The sequence below is a fragment of the Agelaius tricolor genome, unplaced genomic scaffold, assembly GCF_023055355.1.
Source record: "Agelaius tricolor isolate 1412-34295 unplaced genomic scaffold, bAgeTri1.0.p SCAF_22, whole genome shotgun sequence".
Lineage (NCBI taxonomy): Eukaryota > Metazoa > Chordata > Aves > Passeriformes > Icteridae > Agelaius > Agelaius tricolor.
In genome coordinates, this window is record NW_027269282.1 from 6,940,906 (window position 1) to 6,960,166 (window position 19,261).

Sequence of the window (19,261 nt, forward strand, 5' to 3'; positions counted from 1 at the left end):
GGCTGTGGATGTAATTCAGGGAGGAAAAAAATAACGCCTCAAAACTACTGACTTGCTCTCTCTTTCTTTGCTAGGCATATGTAAAAGAGAAATCTCTCTTTGGCTGAGACCAATTTGTACAATTTGACCTATTTAAGAATTTTATAGAAAAATGCTTTTGCTAAATATGTTTTCACAGCCAAAAGATTCTCTTTGATACCACGAACACCATGTCTTGGATTGTTTCAAGCTATAAAGGAGAAGAGAGATTTCCAAACAGTTAAAAACTTCTGTGACAGGTGAAAAAATTCAGGATGACTGAAAGGATACTTTAAAGAGGATTAAGTGGACTGTCTTTGAAATTGCTGAAAACATTGCTGACTCCTAGGTGTAGACAGGGAAAAAAAAGAGTTGAAGGCTCCTGAAGTTGAGAAACTTTATTGATACTTTGATCACTGAACATCAGCACTGCAAGCAAAAGGGGAATCTATTAGGGAGGAATTACAGACTGTCTTTACATTCATTTAAAGAGAATGAGTAGGGTACCTTCAAGGCAAATCTGGTACTTCATGTTTATTATGTTTTGGATTGCATTGTGTGGTGGTTTGGAAACAGAGGAAGTACTTTCCTTTTATAAGGAACTACACCAAAAATGGGCTCTAGGGTTGCACATAACGCACACCAGCCCCAAACAGGCATTTAGCCCTAATCCAAAGTTAAAACACCAATAAAATTTCTGGAACATGTATAGTTAGTGGGTTCTCCCTGCAGAGCTGCTCCTAGCAGATAGAGATGTAGCAGAAGACCAGATTCTGAAATTAAACTAATTAACTTTGAAATAAATCCATTAGCAATTGAGGCAGCTTGAATTTTATAACATCTCTCCAGGGAAAAATGAGTCTTTCTGTAAGGAGAAGAGTAAACAATGAAAGTATAAAAGGAGCTATGACTACTGCAGTGTAAAATCAGTGTTTTGCTTGCTTTGTAGTATGGCATCATGAGTGTGGCCAGAACAGCTCTGTCAAACTCTGTCTAACTCAGATTTTCCTGAAAAGACTCACTGGATTTGGGTTTACTCCCACTTTTCAGTGGAAGGCTTGGATGTCAAACTCTCTGGTTTGGCCTGCCTTATTCCCCATTGTTGAAACTGAGCAAAGCTGTGCTTCTGTGGTGCTGGGTTAGTGAAACTGCTGGGGAAGGTTTGAGATGGAGGCTCAGGCAGCAGCAGGTGAAATGCAGCACTGGGAAAAGCTTGTGCCAAATGCCTGGAGATCTGAAATCTGAGATTTTGGGCTGTTGGGCCTGGATGTTCTTGAACAGAAAGCACACAGGTCTGGGTGTCTTTAGAGATGAGGACCTGTGATGTAACATTTGCTTTGGACAGACCTGTTTTTGGAAGGAAAAATAAAATAGAAGCAGGTTTCTTATAACTCTTCTGCCCTGTGATAATGCCCTTTTTGTCTCAGTTTTACTTTTCAGGTTGTCTCCTGGCCAAGTATCAAATCAGAAATGAGAAACTGCAATTTTACAGTCTGGGAAATGTCCTCTTAAATATATGTGCATTTATACTGTATATGCATATAAAGACACATATCCAAGGAACATTTTTGTCCCCCAATTTTAAGTTAAAATCCTATTTCTGTGCTCCATGTTTGTAGATTTTTTTTTAATGTTGATCATAGAAATGAGAGCTGTCTAAGAAAAGTTTGTCTATAGAATTGGTAGGAAGGAATTGTAATGAATGGTTATCTCATATGTACTGGAAATGTTCTTCAGATTTATCTTCAGGTGGAATTTAACAATTTGATAAGCCTTCTTGGAGGACTATGGAGTTTGTAAACAAAGTATAGATATTGTAATTAGAAATTTAATGTCTGAAAATGGTGTGAGAAAAGTCAAGTCCTTATTGCAAGGGAAAGAACATCACAGGTAAATGAAGAGCCAGGTCCAGTTTTAAATACCTTTATGGTGTCATCTGACAATTAGTGAAAGCAAATTTAGCAGAATTTATTTGATTTGTTTCACTAAATGGCTGCATTAATGGGGTTGATAATGCTCTCTATGTCTAATTAGGATGAGATTTAGGAAGGGAGTCCCCTGCTATTTGTGAGTTTTAATGAAAAATGTAATCCATTTAGAATAAATCTATGACCTAAATATTTATTTAAAAGGCATACACTTAAATGTATGAAAATAGAACTTGATTAAAATAATGATCCCAAGCAATACTTTGTCCTGAATACAAGAAGTAGATAGTGCTGACCTCTCTGTTAAGGTAAGATACAAAATTAACTTTATTATCTGTAGCACCTTCATTTAAGATTAGGAAGAAAGTGATTAATGCAGCTCAAAACCTGTTAACTTCATTTCAGCACTGTTCTAGACCATAACTTGAGGAAAGAAATTCTGAAACATATATTGTGATTAATAACAAACCAGTTGAAATCTGAATTTATCAATGTAGTTCATACAAAGATAGTCTGTAAGAAAATTGACATGAAAATGCAGTATATTTTATCTGAACCTCAGCATTTGATGACAGGAAATCATTGAAAATGAAGAGTGCAGAGCATACACAAGGAAACAGTAAGGGGAACTCAGCTGCTTCATCATGAAATGGGAGTGGGTGTATTGAACACATATGGAAAGGTATCAATGCTCCTTGAAGGCTGATCTTGGGACTGATAATGTTACATAATTTTTGTAATCCACCTATAATGCTGCTGATGAAATCTGGTAATACGGAGGTGGAAGGTACTTAAAATATGAAGGAGAACCAGAATATCCTGAAAAAAAGTCTGCAAATAATGTGTAGGATTTAATTACTTCAGTATAAATTGTAAATTAATACATTTAGAGACTAAGAGAATTAAGAATTTGTTTTATAGTCTTGGATTGAAATGTAGAAAGTGACGTGGGAGAAAACTTGCTTGTCTATCTCAATTAGAACATGAACTAATTAACATTATTACTTTTATATGCTCTGCAAACTCCAAAGTGCCAAGAACACTGGTAGGATGATCACTCATAGAAGTTCCAGTTAAATATGTCAAAGCATTAGTGGTATGTTTCATGTTTTCTTACTACAGTTTCTTGAATACAAATAGAAACAGACTCAGAGGGAGAACCATTAGGATGGACAGGGCTATGGAAGGCACTAACAGAGCATGGTTTGTTTAAACAAGTAAAATCAAAGCTGGGAGGGAAGTGTTGCTGTTTATAAACATTTGTGGGGTATATAGACAGACCAGGTCTTTAAGTACAGTGATAGCAACACTGGTAGAAGAAAAATTAGGATAAACTGGTCATCAATACACCATTTAAGAATTGGGAGGAGGCTTTTGTCTTAGAGCTGTGAAGTTTTCTAGAAGTTGTTAGCAGAGATACTGGAGCTTGGTACCTTGCAGCCATTAGGATGGAGTCTCAGAATCTCTAGTCCAATGGGTATTGTCAGCTACAGCTGATCTGGAAGTCCCTGCTTCTTTTAGAGCCTGAGGAGCAAAACCTGTTTTTGTTTAAGGTGATAAATCTCACGTGGTGTCTACCAGAGACTGTACTTGTTCTCAGTCATGGAAGACTAGGAGAGCTTTCCCTGCTTCTAGTAGACAATGCTGTGACATCTGGCCTTATCTCCTGTGCCAGTCTTGTTGATATGAGTGTGGGATCTGGAGCTGAGCTGTTAAAGGATGCAGTGGAGCTGTACCCACCCATGGCAGGCCCTGCAGCCCTTCTGGCTCCCCTGCTCAGACTGAGCCTAGGCATCCCCCATGGCCGGGTTGCCTTGGCTGATCCCCTCTTCCTGCCTGAGGAGACAAACAGAGCTGAGGAGCAGCACCCAGGGGCATTTCAAGAGCTGCATCAGCTCGTGTGCATTAGGATTTCTGTGTCATTCCTGGAGGAGCACAGCTTGCTGCCCTGCTGCTTTAGCTGAACACCTCACCAGGACCTCTCTGCCTGCCATTGGGTCTCATTTTCAGCAAGGCTGTTTGCAGGATAGGAGAAATACTCACATCCAGAATGGATATTGCAGAGCTGTGCAGGGGCACTGTAGGGATAAATGGGTGCACCTACCATAAAATGCCTAGAAGGAATTACTGAGCCATTCCAGCACAACTGGTCTGACTGTAGGACTGGTTTCAACCACTGAGTTGTGGTGGTTGAAAAATTATATTAATGTAATAATTCTCAATTCAAATGATCAGACAAACAAAACCAGAATAAACAACAAATACTTTTAAAATTGCTTTGATTAGATTGCATGAAGAGCACCGTGAAATTTATATTCAACACATCAACACTTCTGCTTTTTTCTTCTGTGCTCCCAAAGGAAAAGATTTGGTCTGAAGACAGTAGATGATGTTTAGTCATTTAGGTGGAAATTGATCTTATGACTTAAACTACTGGAACAGATTGTTACTATGGCTTTTCATGAAACTCCTCAATAAATAGAAATTAGATTATGCCTTTTGTGTGGTGGGGATAAATCGCTTTTTTAAACCTATAGAGTTTTTTCCCTACCTTAGAGGATAACGTAATTGACTTCTAGTTCAGGTTTATAAAGTTGTTTGCTGTTTTTAAAGCATTCCCCCCTCCACCCCCAGTGGATTGACTGACACATTAGGAAGATAAGAAAGAAACTCAATTTTAAATGAATGGAGAAAAATCATATTTGCATAAAACATAACAAACCATATTTTTCATTATCTTTGTTCTGCGGCTGTAGTTGCTCTTTGTTGCACAGAAAGCAGGTATTTAGTGAATGTAACGTTTCTGAAGAGAATATGTATTTTTGCTGAAATAATAGCATATGTATTCAAGTAGGAAAATCTATAAATGCTATTCATAAATCCTACATTTACCTTGTTTTTATAAAGCAATAGCCATACAAAAGAATTGGATTTTTAAATGATGTTTTGATAGAGGCCAGCACTATTCTATTGTTTTGCCTTTCTGCAGCTGTAGATTCCATTTTTGTCCCGGTTGATAGATAACGTGGTCAGCCCTTGCCCATGGCAGAGGGGCTGGAGCCAGACGATCTCTAAGGCTCCTTCCAGCCCGAGGTTGTCTGTGACTCTGTGGCACAGTGGTGTTTCTGCTTCCCTCTCACCTTTCCTGTCGTTCGGGTCTCAGGGAGCGCTGAGGCTGGAACAGGGCTGTCTGTGACATTCCTTCCATCGCTGATCTGGCTAAGATTTTTGCATTCTTGACTGAGTATGAGGCGGTTTTCCTGCGTTCATTTTCTTGCAGTCGGTGCCGGTATCTGTGTCGGGATGTGCCGCAGGAATTGCGGCTCCGCTCGCCGCTCGCCACCAGGGGTCCCTGCTGGCCGCGACATCCCGGGGCCCGAGGGCCCGCGGTGACGGCCGGCAGGGACCCGGCTGCTCCTCCTGACCTGCAGGCACCGTTCCCATCATTTTCAGCTCTTCCCTCATCAAAGAACACTTAATCAAATGTTTATTTTAAAGCCCTTTTATATTCAAATTAAGTGTTTCCTCCAGTGATTTACCAAAATCGCGATTTTGCTGAGGTTACAACTCTATTATAGTATCAATTATTAATGCTTAAGAAATAATACACTGAATTGTTCATGCTCTCATTAGAACTCATTCAGATACCATTAATCTTTTCTGAGGAGAAGGTATAATGGACTATGGGAATTGAGGGTCTCCATCGTTTAGTGAATGGAAGGTAATTTGGATACAAGTGGACATCATTCTCCTGTAGTATACTAGGAAAAGTTGACAGCTGGTTATGTACACTTTGGATGTCTGGTTGTTGTGCATAGGAAGTAACTGTAACAATTTGCCCCCAAAATGACAATAAACATTGGAAAAACATTATCTCCCTGCACTCCCATTCCCCAAGATAATGTTTTAAAATGATTGTAAACTTGCTTATTACTTATTTAGCATACTTAGTAAACTTCAGCATCTCTGTATTCTAAAATTGTCTGATCTCTCCTTGACACATGTAAATATTTGCATCTGGAGCACCCTTTGCCAGGGGAGTATCCTTGCCAAAGAGATCTGATACTTTTTACACGAAGAGCTGTCTCCTCTTGTTTGCTTTGAGCATGGCTTCTTCAAGCTGCATTTCATAAAACTCAGCTCTTTATATTCAGAGAGACTGTGGGCTCCTCATATCCACCCTCTCTTTGTTACTTATTTTATAGACATTTATAATTCACTTCCAAATTTTGTGTTTTTCCAAGTGAAAAAGTCAGTGGTTCAAAGGAATTCAGTGGTTTCTGTAATTGAAACATCCTTACTACACTTCTGTAAACAGCGTCCAGCACTAATCTCTTCTTTTTAAGTAGGACACAGTTTTCTAAGGTTACACAAGCCACAGATTTATGCAGTGGGGTAACAGGATTCTTGATTCTGACACAATTCTTTATTTTGACCATTGCTGAGTGGTGATGTAATATTTTCATGAGATGTCCTGAGATGATCCTAAATTGTACCTTACTTAATTTTCAATTTAACTGTGTTGAATTTTGTGTATTGTTTTATTGTTCAGTAACATGGTTGGACAGGAACTTCTTCTGTGGTTCTTCAAAGGCCCTGAAATAATAACCTTTATCAGCAATATATATATATATATATATATACACGCACACATATACATATATATTCAGGTTTTACATAAGATCTAGAGCATAAATTGATGATGAAGAGATCACATTTTTGTTATCATGGAACAAATAAAAAATTGGTTTGCTGTTCATGATTGTAATAGTCCTATAGCTAAAAAAACAATGCATTTTTCTGACTTTTCTTACTTTGACAAAAATGATTGGCAGAAATAGATTTGAAAGTCATATGTAGTAGTTGTGGGTTTGGTGGCTTTGTGTATTTGTCTATAAAATGTTATAAAATTTAATTATTCAAATAATTATTTTGATAAAGCACATGATAGTGTATTTTCCTCTTGAAAAATGATGCAGAATGGCATTTGCCAAAGGCAAATTTTTACTTCTAAGATTTAATATAGTATAATGCATTTTGTAACTTAATTTACTGTAATATTATTTGCTTTGATATACACTTATTCTGGTTCAACTACAGTATAGTTTTTCTCCAAAAGTAACCTACAGTGCTAAAAGTTTTAGACATAAATGATAGGTCATTTAAAAATGTGATGCTTTGTGCCTTTCTTTCAATTTGTGACTCACAGTCTCTTTTCTGAGAAGAATGTGGAAATGAATTGTTATTATTTGAGCTAATCTAATGCTTTCAATTAGATTGACATCCCATGTTGTCAATTTTTTCATTGAGCATCTGTTAAACATAAAAGTGTACACCATATTTTATCAGAATGAGCAATCCTGACATCTGTAATTAAGCCTCCCCTGTTTCTGCTTTATTGGCTTTAACATCCCCATCTAACAGATTGCACAAATTGCACGTTTGTTTACAAAACAGGCCCAGATTGTTCTCTGAACGTCCCCTCCACGGAGTCCTACTGGATCCTGCCCAACGTGAAGCCCTTCAGCCCCTCTGTGGGCCGTGCGTCCCACAAGGCCGTCCTCCACGGGAAGTTCATGTGGGTGATCGGTGGCTACACCTTCAACTACAGCTCCTTCCAAATGGTGTTGAAGTGAGTGGTTTCTCCTTTCTTGTGGGGCTTAGGGAAAACAGATCTTACCAGGGAGGGAGCTTCTGTCTTCTAATTGAGCTGAAAGGTTTCTATCTCTGTTAGATTCTTTATTAATGGTCTTATTTTATGCTTGTGATTTTCTTACGATTATAGAAAGTGAAAATATGGGCAACATCAAACCGTAGGTGATATTTATATGTAGTTCAGTTTGAAAAACTGCAAAACATAAGGAGCTTTGTTGTGATAAAATAGTGAAAGAAGTTCTCTGCTGATATTTTCATACATTTTGAAAGCCATGTTCATTATTGATGTTAATTTATGGTTACAGGACATTTGTATTTAGTGCTCGCACTTTGCTGCTGGTGCCATGCCAGTAAGGTCAGGCAGGTCACCTGTATTCCACTTTTTTATACTTATGGCAGTTTGTGTGTGTATTTGACCACCTATTGCAAGCAAAGTTGAAGCAGCTGTAAAAAGGAACCAGGTGATTTGGATGGTGACTTGATCTGTAGAGGCTCTAAATGTGGCAAATGCAAGTGTTAGGTTCTATTTATTAGCATATTATTAACATGTTTACCTCTTCTATTGTTGTCTACCTATTGCTTTCTTCCACACATTTGCAATCATACAAAACAAATCCCATAATCTTTTGGATTTTTCTTTTCTACCTTTGTAATCTTTTTTTTACCTCTCTCTCATCTAATGTTATGCATTAATTAATGAATGAAAATGTAATGGAAATTAAAATCAACCATATATTTAAGAGGGTTCCCAGCAGTAAATCTTCAGAGTAGTGCAAAAGCAGGGGGCATGAGCAGTTTGGTGGGGTGGTTTTTTTATGTGACTGATAACAGAACAAGTCTTGTGATTTTTATCAGTTACTCCTGTTGTCTGAGATTGTTGATGAATCCCTTAAAGAGATGCTCCTGTTCTGCTTGAGGTAAATTTAGTGCACTGTTACAAGTTACTGCACTCTTGTAATAGTTCAAAGGATTGTGTTACCCCACTAACAAATTACCATGTTGGAGTTAGTTTGAACATACAAGCCCTTCTGTTTTGTCTACAGGTCGAAAATGTTTCTTTTTCTGTTTCTTTTCTAGCTACAATTTGGAAAGCAGTATATGGAATGTAGTTCCTGTATCCAAAGGGCCACTTCAGAGATATGGACATACTCTTGCTTTGTATCAGGTTTGGACTCTTCAGTGTTCTGTATAATAAATTTATATCTGTGTGCTGTTAGTGATCTTGAAATGAGTCACCATGAACGGAGACTTGAGGATAATTTAATTTCTAAATATTTTGTATTAATGTTTTCTTCTTCAGTACTTAGGTTTATTGCATGGTTTTTGGAACAGAGATTGTTCAATACTTCTCAATCATTTTGCTGACCATAAATCTTCTGAGCTAAAGCTGCCAATAAAAGGCAGAGGTGTGTGTGAGATGTAATTGGGGTTGTGGGCAGTGCTCTTGCTCACCAGGCACCATCCCCAGGAGTCCCACAGGCAGAGCCAATTGCTGGTAGCAGGGAGCTTTGGCAGTGCCATGGCAAGTGATGGCCCAGGTCTGGGGACTGCTCAGGGAATCCAGGAGCACAAGCAGACAGGACTGGAGAGAAGGCTCCAACTTACGCCTGAGGGGGCTATCAGGGAGACAAGCTACAGAGGGTGACAGGCTTGTTAACTGTGACAGAGAAATAAAGAATTGCTGTCACAAATTTTCCTTTGTTTGCATAAAGCACTGCCAGCAGGGCAGGACAAACAGGATTGTATCAAGTCAGACCAGAGTGTTCATCTTGCCTGGTAACACCTCTTGAATAATGGTAACAGTGCATGCCTAGGGAAGAATATGAGAAAAAATGACAGGAACTTACAGAAGCTTCCTCAGAATACTGTCCTACTTTGCAGCTTGGATTTCCTAAAATAGGGTAGTATCATGGTGGAAAAATTATGAATCCCGTTGTTTATTGTTTTTTTTTCAATTTTTGGATCATGTATTTATTTTAACATTGACATCATCTTGTGCCTAAGAATTCCAGAATATTTTTTTAAGAAATAAAACCTTTTCAGGAACTGGTACTAGCTGGTTTAATTTTGACAATCCCTACTTCTTATTCTCTACTGATTTCCTCATACTACTCATGATTTTCTGTAAGGCCATCATGCACTCCACCATTTCTTTTTCATATTTTTGTGTTTTTAATAATCCTCTATAAGGAAGATATTTCATACATTGAGTAATGTTGTACTATTGCCTTTGCTTCTTCTAATTCTGGTATTTCCCTTTTGAAAAAGGAGGAATCACAGTCTTTAGTGTGTTCTTACCTCAGAGATTGATGTAATTCAGGGTCTAATTTTTTTCCTATTAATTCTTTAGGGTGCTTTAGCATTTTAAAAATCTACTGTTGGCTTTGAACTGGTATTTTTATAGAACTGCCAGTTACAGCCTCAGGATCTCATTCTGGGCAATTCAAAACCCATCCCCATATGTTTAAATTATTTTTTCACATAGGGTGAAAAAAGGTTTTTTCATTGTTATGCATGTGAGCATTTATTTAGTCTTTAATTTTTTCTTGTATTGCACATGCAATATTAGGAGATTCCTCTGCAATTATTTGCCTTTGACCATTGTCTCAGCTATTTTAAATAACATAGTATAGTCAAACAGTACTGCTGTTTTTCCACTCATCCCTGTCAGCTTGTTTTTTAACATATTGAACAAGCAAATCCCAGCTGCACATTTCTGTGAAACACCACTAATGATCTTTATTAATTTAAGAAGTGACTATTTTTTCCCCCAAACTTTACTTTATAGATTTAATTAGCCTTGTGTTGTCTGCTTTCCTTGTTCCAGAGCATCTTAGTTCCTTTAGGGCATGAGGAATATTATCAAGCACCTTTCTGAAATTTCAGGTACATGTATCATCTGGACCTTTGATTTCTTCAGAAAAAGCCAATGCTTTATTTGCAAGATAAAACTTCCCTTTTCAAAACTTCATAGAATTTTTCTTTATCTGTTTGTCTGTTTCACTCAGTGAATTCTGTCCTTTCTGCCTCTCCCTTATCAGTCTTTTGGTATAGACACATTTTTAAGCAGGAATTTGATAGGGGATTACCTCTTTAATTTCTTCAGAACTAATTCTAGGGACTTTCTCTGCCAGGTTGTTGTTTGGGGTTTTTTTTTTCTTCCTACATGAACTATCTGTTTTTAGTTTTTGCTATGGAAATACCTGTGAAGTCTACCATGAAGGGACAATTATAACCTCATTTTATTGCTATGGCTTTGACTTCTCAGAATACTCCTTCAGACAGTCTGTTGGCACCACTAAGTATCTAGTTAGGTGTATTGCTAATGCATTTGGAAAGTGATGTCATAGTACTTCATATATAAATTCTGTGGGCATCTCATTAAGGTATTTCATAGCTTGCTTTGGTGTGAGTCTTTGTTTTAATCTGGTGGATTTACCGAACTTTGTTTTGAGCTCTACTTTTTCTACGAATTTTCCATTATCCTTCTATCAAGATAAACTTTATTTTGTTATTTTTAATGGAAAGTTTTGTTTTCTTTTTGAAATAGGATGCGTTCTTGTAATCTGAGCAAAAATGTCTTACAATGTCTTACATTTAATTTTTTCACATTTTTCGTATTTTTCTTTTAAAGACTTTACCCTTTTATTTGTGCATTTTAGTTTCTTTTTATGTTTGGGCTCCTTTTATATAGTGAGTGCTTCCCCCAAGTTAAGAGGAATTCAGGGCATGGGCTGATATTTTGTTTTGTCTTGTTTTCCTGGCATCTGTTCTTACAGAGATGTTGAATCTGTGTGTGGCATGGTGAATATTGTAGAGGTGTTTTCAGTAGTAATATAAACTAGGTTTTGTCCATGCCCTAACTCCAAGCTTGCCTTTCTTCCTGTCAGTTCCCTGATTCATTACTAATGTATTATCTGTTCTTTGAAAGGTCAGATCTTTTTGACCAGTGACTTTGATTATTACAGTTCCTGTAGAATGTGGAGATTTTAGTCAAGAAACATTTGAGTAATGTATCATTTAGCAGTACAGAATAAAGGCTTAAAATATAATTTAACCTTTTTATTTGACAGTGCTAATATTTTCTTGAGACATTCCAAACTAAAGGGTAGCTGTTTTAGAAGTCCTTTCACCAGCAAATATTAAATGTGGTCTCTGTTAATTCAGACATCTCTTTGGATCTCAGTGAAGTGCAACTCATGTTAATGATAATGAAAGCTGCAAAGCAAAGGTATAGTGAAGAAGCTGTGGCTGTTGTTGAAGATGGATGTTAATTAGCAATTAGGATTCACTAATAATGAACCTATATGAAATAATTAACTACTATGCTGCTTGTACTAGTGATTATGTCAAATGTCAGAAGTTACATGGGCCAAAAGAAGCTGATCATGCAAATCATAGAAATTTCAAGGGGGAAATGAACTCCCTTCTGAAGCAATTTCTTACATTAACTCGTTAGGATATAGTTCTGATTTTTTTTTTTAGATCTTCAGTCTCTTGGAAAAACAGAAAAAGTAATTTAGAGTGAAGAGCAGTAGAACATAATACCTAGAGATGGCAGCTTTGAGCTGTGTTTTCAGCTCTGTACCAGTAATTGTGTAATGTTTCCTTTATGGTTGATAGGAAAAAAATATCCACAGAGAAGAAATTAGATTAAGTTTTTGACTTGAGCTTCTGAGATTTTAAAGCCTAGTGCTTGGCTGGAGTGAGAGCCCAGAGCCAGCATTGCCTGATTGTGGTGCAAGATAAATTGCAGCTGTGTGATTGACTTTCTGGAGAATGAAGTAAGTTACTGTGTCCATTTCCCTCAGAAAGCTTCTTTGGTAAAAACTGAAGGTACTGTTCTTCTTTATTCTGAAGAAAAAAAGATCTGAGGACTCCCACTGATGTATAGTTATAACAAATCCTCAAAACTTTTTATGCATTTATAGAGGAGAGAGCATAAAAGAGCTCTTGCTTTTAAACCAACTAAACTGTTAAATAGTTTTCACACTGATTACTGGAAAGGTGCTGTTAGCAAGTGGTTCTGCTGCATCTCATAAATTGTATGTAATTTCTGGCACCTTGATACTGAAAATATCAATGTACTTTGAAATAATTTATATAAGAAATAGGCTTATAAAGAGACTGGAAGAAATGACTTGTGAGGTTTTAAAGAGAGTAGGTACATATAGCTTTGATAAACATGCCTAGGTAGGGAGTTGGAGTAAATTCCAAAACACTAGATCACTGGAATTCAGCAGAAAGGGAGGTGCCTGCAAGGTGTATATGTCGTCGCCTTTGGGACTTAGCTTTTGGCAGTATCACTAAAATTGGTTGCATTTTGCCTCATAATTGAGCTGTTGATGCTGGTCCCAAGGCAGTGGAAGGATGCCTGGGCTTGGAGGTTTGTTTTCTTTGAGACTGGCTATAGAGATGAAGCAGGCAAGCTGATGTAGTAGTAACCATAAAGTACGCAGACCATTTTATATATAGTCAAATTTAATTTAGCTCATTTGAGTTTTATGAATATTACTTCCACTTTTAAAAGTTTATTAAGAAAGGGTAATTATTTCGATTCTTTTCACAAATTAATTAGTGTTGATGTTGAGTCTGTATATATCTTCTGGTTTTTTTTATTAGTCTTATCAAAAGCTAGTGTTAACAAAGCAAAAAAGAGTAAAAAACTTTTCCTACTTTATTATGAACAACTAGATAAAATCTTTCACCAGTTGGTTTATTGTTATTCTTTTAATGCCTAGTTTTGTTGGCTATTGTAGTATAATTTGAATAGCACTGGAAATACAAAAGTATTTCCTAACTATTCTATTAAGTAGCTATTGGTAGGCTGTACCAGCAATTTCTGTAGTTTTATTGTTCTGTAACTCTGAATTACATCTTATGCACAACTTGCTCTCTTAATTCTGATTTGCAGATCTCAGAAGTGTGAGAAGTAGGTGAGATGAGCTGCCCCACGCTTTTTGCACGTAGTCTTGAGAAAAGCCTCTTCAGAGTTCCCTTCTATGAAGTGGCCCTAATTCATCAAGAGATTGATTCTTTATGTAGAAGTGTCATATTTTTCATTCCTTGTTTCAATGTTATATCCCAGTTGGTTTGAAAGTGAAGTCCAAGTAAGGTCACTTTAATTAAAAGCTTTGACTAAACCCAGCAACCATTGGAAAACTGCAAATACTGAGGAAATAAAGTGACAGCACTCTTGATTAAGTTGACCCCCTGACATATAATGTGGTGCAGTATTGTCTTGATCTTGAACTGGGTCCTGTTGGGAACAGTTCAATGTTAAAATGTTCCTCTCCAGTAACTTATTCAGGTTCCTATTCAGAGAGAATATAGTCCCTCGAAAAAATGAGAATTAGTAATCAGGCTTCAGGAAGAAGAGTTAAGTGAAGACTACTTTCCACAGTCTAATGGATTACTGGATAAAGTAGAAATGTAACTAATTTTTAATTTTGATATAACACATAGGATGTTCTTGATACTGTTAACCAAATTAAAGGAGATAACAGTTTGTGGAAAAGAAGAGGTAGTATTAGACAGTCCTAAACCAGGTGGTACGTGTTGAATGCAAAAAACAGGCTTGTGGAGGTTGAGCTATTGCTAGGTAACATTTTCTGAGACTTGTATTTTGCTTGGGGAAACAAAAAAAGGAGAATTTCTTTAATGATGTACTGATTTCACTAAAGTTTTAAAAATTTTGGGTAGAAGTACAGAGAACAGAAATGGTAATAAATGCTAGAGTTCTGTTAGTTTACATAAAATTAATTTCAATATCAAGGTGTAGATACAATCTAGGGGAGAAAAAAGATTGATGTTCTTGTTTCAAGAAAATAGAGGATGACTTTATGTGGTTTATGAGTAGCATTTCTTTGGCCAATTCTTCAGGAACAGTTTAGATTTCTATAGGAATTAAGGCAGAAAACTAATTTCTGAGAGAGAAACTTTTCTGTGTAGCCATGATGTAGTTCAGAAATGCAAAATGAAAATTATGTGTTATTTTAATGCGATTAACTTCCTTCCCATTCATTAGAAATGGATTATTAATTATCCCTTTGTTGCATGGGGTTTTTTTTTTTTTTTTTTACATTTTTTTTTTAGTGGTATCTACCAGATAAGATTCTTTTGGAATGCAGGCAGGATTTGCATAAGAGTGTGTTATTCCAAGGTACAGCCTGAGCAGCTAAGTATTGTTCCTTTAGGAAAAAGAAAAATTGTGAAGTCTTAGGAATAAAAAAATGTTAAGTTTTAGAAGTCTTGAATTACTGCATTTATATGAAATAGAAAATCAATATTAACACTGAGATAAGGTGTAGTGAAGAGAACATGTCCAAGGTCAATCGAGCAAATGATTTTTGGCTGTTCAGGATTCAATGTGAAGTGTGTGCAAATGTTACTCTGCTCTGGTGTACAGTCTGTTAATTGGGACTTAAGGGACAAGTGAGTGCTCCTGGTCTTTTGGTGATCTTTTAAAATATCCTCCTTGATCTGTTTCATTTTTCCTCACTGTACAATGCTCCTCTGTCAAGGATCTTTGAGCAACCTCTTCCAGTCTTGAGCATTCTCAATGAGAAAAGAGAAATGTTTATTCTTATATTGAAATTGAATTTCTTGTAATCCAAATTGTGTACATCACATCTGGTTTATTTGCTGGATTACCTTGGGAAGAGTCTGGCTCCCTCTTTTTTAATCTCTCCCACCAGGCATTTAATTTTATTTGAATTATCTGGTTATTTAACAAACATCATCTCCAAAGATGATGACGGTACCAATAAGATGAAGAAATTAAGAGGAATTTTATGGTTGTAAGTTGTATTGATTCTTGTAACACTCAAATTGTGACAGTTTACTTTTTCTCCTATATATGAGGTATTCTCTTGGTCTTATTTTGTCCAGTCAAAAATGTGCATGTCATTCATTGCTCTATAAGAGAAATCCTAGATTCAATGAATGTTTTCTTCTCTTGAAAAATGCGATTTAACTATTTTGTTCAAATCCTGGCTTTGGTCTTATCATTCCTGCCTTCTGCTGTCATCTTCTCTGTCCAATATGCACACTCAACTATTTACAGATCATATGCCTTTTTTCATCTTTTTTATCATTATGGTTCATCAGAATTTTCCACTGAAGTAGTTTTCTCAGGGAAAAAATGTGATTTGAAAAAATGGAAACATTTATTGAAAAGTTTTGGTTCCATTGAAGCAAACAGGAGCTGCACTGGCTGTTTTGTTGGCTTGGACCTGAACACCTGCCAAGAAACCAACTGATGGCATCTGTAGGTGGGAATGTCATGATTGAGTGAGCTGTCGACCTGCTCTGTTTACAGAAAGAAATTTCTCTTTTTTTCTCTAATTCCCTACTGAGCAGGAGCTCTGAAGTTCAATAAACAATGTATTTTTCTGTACTTCAATTTGCATAAAGTAATACTTATATGAAATTTTGGTTTAAAAACCACAAGGTCTTTCAAGGTTCCCATAACTTCTCAGAGAATGTTACTCATATTATTAAACATATCTAATATGGCCAAGGTCAATTTATTGAGTAAATGATCAATTTTTCTATCTCATACTCTAATTGAAGGTGTTTGTTTTGATACCTCGTATCAGAACTTTAAAATATGAATGTGTTGGAGGCCTTGTATCTTCTTGGTGCTTATCTACCTGTTTTGTTATCTCTTCCATGGAAAAATCTGCTTCTTGTCCTACTCTCTCCTCTAGACTGAGGACAGTTTTTAAGATCCTTAATTTGGGCCAGATTCTTCACACTTTTTCACACTAATTTCACAATGACTCTCAAGTTTATATTTTTTGTTGCCTTTTTAAAAAATACATTATTTTACTTTGCAGTCCTGCTTGGTTTGCTGTCTTATAAACAAATATCTACTATGCTTAATTCAGGTAAAGGTCAGCAGTGTTTGTGCACCAGCATACTTTAAACTCTGTATCTTAGGTGTTGTGTCTTCCAGAAAGCCTCACCTTTAGCATATACCTTGATTTATATTTACTATATTAATCATTTATAAAGGTAGTATAAAATTAATAAAGGGGTTCCTTCTATTCTGTCACAATTTTTATGCTGCATAGGACTGGTGGCACTTGTATCATTCTTACAACCCATTCCTGTTAAGGCTTTCTAAATAAGTGTCTATCTTGTGCTTAGGAGGTTGGTTTTTTTCCATGTATAAGTATGCATGTAACATTTTTTAATTTCAGTTCTGTATTTCTTCCACTGACTTTGGTCTCTCAGCTTGTTTTTCTCTGTGTTCAGCTGATCATCACTTACTTTTAAAGCATTTTTCACCAGCTCTAGGAGCTTCCTAATCTCAGAAATAGCCCTTAGCAAAGCTTAGTTAAATCTGGTTTTGTGGCTGATAAAGCAGTTGTCATGACCTTCTTGTCTTTTTCTCTGTGAATATTCTTGTATACAGGATCTGCTATGTCACCTAAAAGATTACTCCTCACAGAACTGTTCTTTTATCTGAACTTTGAATCTTTTAAGCAGAACTGTGAGGAGGACATTGCTATTGTCAGCTGTCTGAGAAATACTTTCAAAGTTCATGCAGCTCTTTAGGTCACCTTTTTTTTTTTCTTTTTTTAAGTGTCTTTTCTCAGTGTCAGAAATATTTTTTTTTCCAAATACTGTTGTACAGCCCCTGCAGCTCCCTAATTAGCTTTCTCTTTATGCTATAGTCAGTTATCAGCATTTGAAAATAAGTAGTTCACAATTTTAGTGATGCTGATTTGACTTTGGAGATCTATGTGGTATTGCAAGGAATGAGCCATATAGGATCCTTTCAAGAAGAATATTTTTTCAAACCATTCCTTTGGATCAGTGCACAACCTTCTTCAGTTTTTGTGGGTTTTTACCAAGCTCTTTGAAATGTTTTATCTCCTAGGAGAAGAATGGGTTCAGATACATATCTCTCTAATCCTACTACAAATTCCTCCTGTGAACATCTTTTGTTCAAACACCACCAGTAGCACAGAGTATCCCTGCACAGAAAAGATTTAAATTCTAAATCGAGAAATGTTCACCTGCCTCATATGAAGAAAAAAAAATAGTTGAAATTTTTGCAGAAATTTCAAGTGTACTATGTAAGTGCATCAGAGAGTTTGGTCTTTAAAAGACCAGTTTGGCTGGTCATCCAGCCTCTTTTTCTGAGTATTTCATGCCAAGTCAAACGTTTTTTTTCCTTCTAATTTAAACTTGATAAGGCTGAGTTTAGGGTAAGCCCTAAATGTTACATTGGAGAATGCAGAAGACAGCTGCTAACTGTGAGCATGCAAATGGGACACAGAGTGTACGGGGTGGTTATGTCCTAGCAAAGACTGAGTATCAATCTCAGAACCAAAGGAAGTTTTTTCCACCCAGTATAAACTGTCCTTGAGCAAATCTGTGAAGCCAACAATCTGGAATTTATTCTGTGACTTTGCGTACCTTGGCTTACAAATCCAGATGAAGTGAAATTCAGTAGGATTTGCTTTCAGGCAATATTTAAGTAAATCACTCATTACTTACCAGAACAGATTGCCCTGCTGTTTAAGGTGTGTGGTTCATGATGGCTGGAATCTCTGTTTTGCATTCCTTAAAAAGAACTCAAAGCACTCCCCTATGTGATTTGATTTTAGTAAGTGTGCTCAGGAGGAGCCAGCCAGATCCTGGGCTGCATCAAAAGCACCACAACCAGCAGGGAGAGGGAGGTGATTGTGCCCCTCTGTTCTGCTCTCATGGAGCCTTGTGTCCAGCTCTGGGACACCCAGCAGAAGAAGCACTGTTGGAGCAAGTCCTGAGGAGGGGCCACCAAGGTGATCAGATGTGTGAAGCACCTCTCCAAGAGGACAGGCTGGGGGAGTTGGGGTTGTTCAGCCTGGAGAGGAGAAGGCTCTGGTGACACCATATAGCACCTTAAAGGGGCTACAAGAGAGCTGGAGGGTGATGTTTTACAAGGGCATGGAGTGGCTGGACGAGGGAGATGGCTTCAGACTGTCAAAGGGCAGATTTAGTTTAGGTTTTGGTTTAGTTTAGATACTGGTAAGGAGTTCTTCAGTGTGAGGGGGGTGGGGCCCTGGCACAGGTTGTCCAGAGAAGCTGTGGCTGCCCCATCCCTGAAAGTGTCCAAGATGAGGTTGGACAACCTGGGATAGTGGAAGATTGCTTGGAGCAACCTGGGATAGTGGAAGGTGTCCCAGCCCGTGGTGGTAGGGGTGGGAGAAGATGATCTTTAGGATACCTTCCAACCCTTCTATGATTGCATATATGCATTTTCCCTTTTCTTTGGGTTCTAGTGACTGGATTTTCTCAGAAGTTAAGTTACTTTGCTAGTAGGAGAGAATGTGCTCTCTTGTGCTTGTGCTGAGTGAAATCCTCAAAGACTGAGTGTGTGGAAAATCATATTTTAATTCTGTGAACTGTTCTTTAAGAAAACAATATAATATCCTTTCTGTTTAGCTTTTTTTAAAGAAGAATGCTTCAATATGGATTAGAAGTGCCATGTAATTAAAGGTTTTCTGGATGAAATAATCTCTTTGAGATTCATTTTGGTGTCATTTTCATGGCTAGGTTTATTTTTCAGAGAAATAGACTCCTTATCATTGTTGGTTTAGTTTAAGTATCATTGTCTGGGATTAGTGTCTGATATTGAGCTGGTTAATGTAAGATTAAATGTG

The 19,261-nt window shown here is 37.0% G+C and overlaps 1 protein-coding gene across 4 annotated transcripts in view; it reads left to right on the forward strand.

Annotated features, from left to right (window-relative positions):
* Nucleotides 1-19,261, forward strand: part of ATRNL1 (attractin like 1) — a 432,739-nt gene that overhangs the window by 46,044 nt on the left and 367,434 nt on the right. For all 4 annotated transcript variants that reach the window (XM_071445975.1, XM_071445974.1, XM_071445976.1 and 1 more), the window contains exons 6-7: nucleotides 7,404-7,578; nucleotides 8,679-8,766. In XM_071445975.1, the coding sequence (XP_071302076.1) occupies nucleotides 7,404-7,578; nucleotides 8,679-8,766 (263 nt within the window). The remainder of the gene's footprint in view (nucleotides 1-7,403; nucleotides 7,579-8,678; nucleotides 8,767-19,261) is intronic.